At 45.5% G+C, this 5,674-nt stretch overlaps 1 protein-coding gene across 1 annotated transcript in view; it reads right to left on the minus strand.

Annotated features, from left to right (window-relative positions):
- The window catches only part of dixdc1a (DIX domain containing 1a), a 17,400-nt gene extending 12,937 nt beyond the window's left edge, over positions 1-4,463 (minus strand). Inside the window, exon 1 of the mRNA XM_061216550.1 lies at positions 4,201-4,463. Within this exon, the coding sequence (XP_061072534.1) occupies positions 4,201-4,223 (23 nt within the window). The 5' untranslated portion in view covers positions 4,224-4,463. The remainder of the gene's footprint in view (positions 1-4,200) is intronic.
- Between the last annotated feature and the right edge of the window lie 1,211 nt (positions 4,464-5,674).

The following is a 5,674-nucleotide window of genomic DNA, read 5'->3' on the forward strand; positions in this document are numbered from 1 at the left end:
ACAAATACTATTTGAACCCATACTGTTTGTCTGTTTCATACATCATCTCAGACACTTAACCACTATGTGACAGTGGTGGTGTGATATAAACAATATCAATTTGCATCACTGGGGACCTTTTGTTGGAGGTCTGCCAGTCTCCAGAGCTCTGTATATTAATGAGCAGGGCATTCAGGTAATCCTGCTGGTTAGAGTGGCCGGTCTGGGATGGTGCGCTGGATGGTGGTGTGCATGTCGACAGCAGTTTTTGGAGAGGTTCATCCGAGCATCTGCCTACTCCATCCCCCGATCACATGATACAGGACAGCGACAAATGGGAGGGGCCAGGGATAAGCCAAGGTGACAGGCCGTGAAGAGAACTTCTGTCAGGAGGAAGAAAAAATCTGCTTCCATCTGTCCAGTCTTCTCTGAACAAGCTCAGCTCTGAGCGGTGGAGTGGAAGGGGTATCTCACAACTGCTCCCATCATGCAACTCTTAACTAAAACTGAACCCGCGACTTTAGCAACTTTCTTGGTGACAGTAGTCTGCTGTTTTCTCTCTGTGGGAGTGACTCTGTTCCCCTACAGTATGCTGTGTTCCCAGTCATGGAAACATGATTGTTGGTCAGTGGAAGGGTTGGAGTGTGACTGATTTGACAAGCCTGCCTGCTGTCACGGCTGTGCCTCCCTGCCTCTCTCGCCCCAGGGAGAGGGAGTGTCTGGCTTAGGTGTTAACCACAAGCTGAGCAGACACAGATACACGCAGACAAAGAGGCAACCTGAGACAAAGAGCACGTATGTATTACGTTTATCATTGTTATTATTCTGATTGAGCCTGGCAGAAACCTGTCCATGTGCTGTCCGCATGTTCATCTCCCCACACACTGAACCATAGCCACATGCATATGTGAATCTCCACACACACTGAATCATAGCCACATGCATATGTGAATCTCCACACACAGAGTATCATAGCCTACATGCATATGTGAATCTCCACACACAGAGTATCATAGCCTACATGCATATGTGAATCTCCACACACAGAGTATCATAGCCTACATGCATATGTGAATCTCCACACACAGTGTATCATAGCGTACATGCACATGTGAATCTCCACACACAGTGTATCATAGCGTACATGCACATGTGAATCTCCACACACAGTGTATCATAGCGTACATGCACATGTGAATCTCCACACACAGTGTATCATAGCCTACATGCACATGTGAACCTCCACACACAGTGTATCATAGCCTACACGCACATGTGAATCTCCACACACACTCCCCACATAGGCCCTACAGCAGGGGTGTCAAACTCCAGTCCTGGAGGGCCGCAGTGTCTGCAGGTATTTGTGGTTTCCTTTCAATCAGCAGCCAGTTTAGCCCTTGAGAACAGGGTGTGTGGACTCTTTAGCCCATGAAAGGCTAGTAAGAAATGTATCTCTCATGTTGAAACACACGAAACCAGCAGACACTGCGGCCCTCCAGGACTCGAGTTTGACGCCCCTACCCTGCAGTAATACCCCACTGTTCTACAGGAGTGACATTTAAAACTGTCGTCTCTCAGTCCAGTGATATAAATGTTTTTCCTGAAATATCTGCTTCAGGAGCTAGAAGGGGAAAACATAAGCACACAATGTGACTGCTGCCTGCAGGCCCCCACAGACAGAATCGGTGAATAAGAGTTTGTCAAAAAAAAATGTCCACAGGGCCAACCGTGAAGTCTTTAATCTTGAGAAATAAAAGAAGCCTTTTTCCAGCCTGAGTCAGAACTGTGTGTGCTGTTGAGCCGAGAACAGAGCAGTACTCTTAGCTGTATAACTAATGCATCATGGGACCATTACCTGCAGCCATTTTCTCTAGCAAGTGCCAACCTCAGGGGGGCAAAGACCTGTGATCAAATGGAACTCACTCTAATATATCAACACCAACACAGATTTGGTTACTATGCTGCCTGTGTTGGCTATCGAGCCTCACTTTAGCATTACTTCCACCTGTAGGTAATGTTCTTGGCCAGCACTCACGGGGCCAGTTTTGCAAACATCGATTAAGCCTAGTCGGACTAAATTACATTTTCAATGGAGATTCTCCATATAAAACTCAATTTAGTTCAGGACTAACATTAATCTGAGTCTGTGAAGCCAGCCCTTTGTTTTAGGGATAATATAGCCTGAAATTCATCCCTTAACCAAATATACTGATTAGGGGATACTACTACTCATTCACTCACCGGGCTTTCAGTTTCTGAAAAAATCAGTTTGTGATCTTAGCGATATGTGTATCGCATGTAATCATGTCAACCAGGTTAAAATCTCTCTTTTTTGCTTCCTTTTATCAGACGACACTTTCTCCATTTGCTCAATGTTGAGAACATTGTAATAAAATAGCGACTCAATATTCATAACACTGCAGCCTGTACCTTCTTCCCTATAAACTGCAAGCCAAGCACAGTTGCTAGGCAACAGGAAGCATCTTTGTCTTTCCCGCACTGTGGCTTCATCTAACATGGCCACTTCAGCACTAAACCTGTCATCCTTACTCGTTATTTACAGGTTTTATTCATGCTCTCACATGACACTCTGCCGTGGCTCACAGATCAAGGATTCTAATGCGGTTCTAGGTAGGTGAGCGACATGCTAATGCCTGTACCTTTCGACCTAGAGAACACTGCTAAAAACTACGGTCAGTAAATGTAAAAGTAATCTGTCAGAAGCAGTTCATTTTATAAAGATGGGGATCACTGCACACACCAAACCATTCTAACCATTTTATACGTTTGCATTAGATTTAATTATTTGTTTGTAGCAAGAGAGCAGTTACCCTCACATTATTAGGATTATTTGTGCAAAATACAGAGATTGGAATCACAGCTGCCAGTTTAGAGGAAAACTCTTCCTTTGGGACAGTCTAATGACATGAGGAGAAGGAGAGAAAGAGAGAGAGAGAGATTGATGTGAGGAGAAGGAGAGAGAGATTCTGCTCAATGTGTGGGACAGTAGATCTGGACTTCTGATCAGTGGCTGTTCCCGAGCAGGAACTCTGCAATCATCTAATCTGATCTTCCCCGATTATCTCTGAACACATTCCCAGACTGGACACGGACTGCTAAAACATGCTCAGTTGGTGAAGTGCAAGTTGGTCTGGAGCAGTGCTCCACAATCCATCCTGTTGATCTCCAGCAACAGGGTTGGGCAGCTCTGGTTTAAAGCAGTACTCCAAAATCCATCCTGTTGATCTCCAGGAACAGGGTTGGGCAGCCCTGGTCTAAAGCTTTGCTATTCTGACATTTGCTCCCAAAAAGCTGTGGGAGACGTGGAAGGGCAGGTTGGTTTCAGTGAACAGACTGAATGTGAAGAATTGAGGAGGTGGCTATCTGTACGCCAGGAAACCCAAGTATTCACAATGTGTGCCAGTGATCCTGAACTGTTATTTAAGTGTTATCTTAATTCAGAGGACCTTCAAAAACAAAAACATTTTTGTATCACTTCAATATTATAGGAATTTATTTGGAGACATCATGGACCATCGCTATATTGTACAATATTTTCACCGCTTCACAACTGTCCTGTATCATCCCAATATTACTGGAACATCCAAACATGTAGTATTGGGATCCATTGGTTTGAAGTGAAAACTGAAACATGCATGGCAGACGGTCAAAATAAATTGTTTTTAGCTTTATTGTATTTAATCCCCTATTCAGCATTAACTTTGACACATAGACAGAGCCATCCTTAGAGGCTGCTGTTTTACACTGCTACCCAGATCATAAGAAGTGTGGTAAGGATGAAGTAATGCTCTGATCTGCATGATGACAGTGTCTGATGTCATCCTGACTGATCTGTATGATCGGAGTAATTAGGTGATTTAAACGGGAGATGATAAACAGTCTTTGAAGCAATGCTCACTAGTTGTCAGTTAGTGCCGCTCACACCTAAAGACACACTACAACAAACACTCAAACACATACATCTAGTTAAACTTCGAGTGACCAGCAACACAGCCTGAAAACAGAGACAACTGGTGGAAACAGTGCTCAGCCACCATTGCTACTGTAAAACCTAGAGAAGATCCAAGAGCTTATTGTACAGTATGTTGGATAAAAGCTTCTGCTAAATAAATGTAATGTAATGTAAAGAGCTAGGATTGGGGGAGACATACAGAAAGATAGCCAGCTATGACATTAAATAAAAAATCCCACAAAACTCACCATTTCATCTGTTTAGCTCCCATCCTTCCAGCCCCTACTGTGCTCCAGTACTCTGGCTTGGCCAGAGTGGTGAGCCTTGGTCTTCAGTCGGTGACATCCCCAATACACATTCTACGGGGGTGTGCGGGGTTGGGACGGGGTGGAGTAGGCAGCGTCACTGGATGGAGGATAAGGGTGGAGAGAGGTGTCCACTCCACTTGCGTCTCAGACAGGAGCAGACCGTTTAAACGCAGCCCCCGCCTGGCGACATGTCGGAGAACCTGTGTCTCCCCCCTGCTCCTCCCTCTCATCCCCCGCACCCCCACCCCCTCCGTGTGTCCCCGATGCAAATTCACCACGCTCCTCCAGTCCTCCTCTTCCCTCTCTTCTTCTGTTGTGTTGCCGGGTGGCTCTCTGCTGTTCTCTCCTTCTGTTCGAGCTCTCTCTTCCCGCTCTGTGCGATTCTCCTGTTTTTCGATTCCTGATTCTGCTGTTCGCCGCTGTCAGTCCTCCTGGGACAAATCCGTCAGGCATTGGAATCTCACTCGCTCCCTTTCCTCTTTCTCTCTCTTTCGTTCTCTCTCAGATGCTCTCTCACTCGTTTTCACCACAGGGGTGTTAGACACGGCTCAGCCCTCGTCTGGTTTCCCTCCTCTCGCCCCCCTTTCTCTACCTCCCTCTCTCCCTCCCTGCTCTCTCGCTCACTTGCTTGGAGAGGGCTGTGTGTTGTGTGTGGAGCGAGGCTCCTGTGAAAGAGGGATCTGGGGATTTGTTTATGAAGCTCTTGCACTGGACAGATCATCCTGTGGATTCTAATGACCAAATAATATTAAGAAATCACATGACTCGATAATATTTAGATTTCTGAGTGTCATAAATGCCTTACCACCCCACACATTTAACACACTCCCACACACGCACAGCAAGTTGAGACATGCAAGAGCAGCAAATGATATACCACTACTCAGACAATGATTTTGAAAGAATGCTAGAAGCAAAAGAGTGACAGTGGCTCCCACACAAAGACAGCAAATGAACACAGAAGAGAACAGCCCCTGTGCTTTAATCCTAACACGGTACATCAACTTCTTATAAAGAGAAGTGCGACAGAGAGACTGCAGGTCTCAGCTTACAACAACATAATGTAGAGGCCTAATGCACAAATACCCTGCTGAAAAATCAGCTCAAGATTTTGAAACGGCTGGTAGCTGGTTGACCAGTTCAGACCCGCTCCCAGCTTGACATGGCAGCTGAAGCTGTGTTTTGAAACAACTGGTAGCTGGTTGACCCACTACCAGCTCATACCCAGCTAGATCAACTTTATGACTAGCTTGGGCAGGCTGGTTGACCAGGTCATACCCAGCTATACCAGCTTATGACCAGCTAATTTTTAAAAAACTAGCTAGCTTCACCGTCTGGTCTGGTATACATTACATTACATTATAGGCATTTGACAGCTCTTATCCAGTGCGATGTAGTTAGAGATTACAGGGAA

Source organism: Conger conger, chromosome 13, assembly GCF_963514075.1.
Source record: "Conger conger chromosome 13, fConCon1.1, whole genome shotgun sequence".
Taxonomy (NCBI): domain Eukaryota; kingdom Metazoa; phylum Chordata; class Actinopteri; order Anguilliformes; family Congridae; genus Conger; species Conger conger.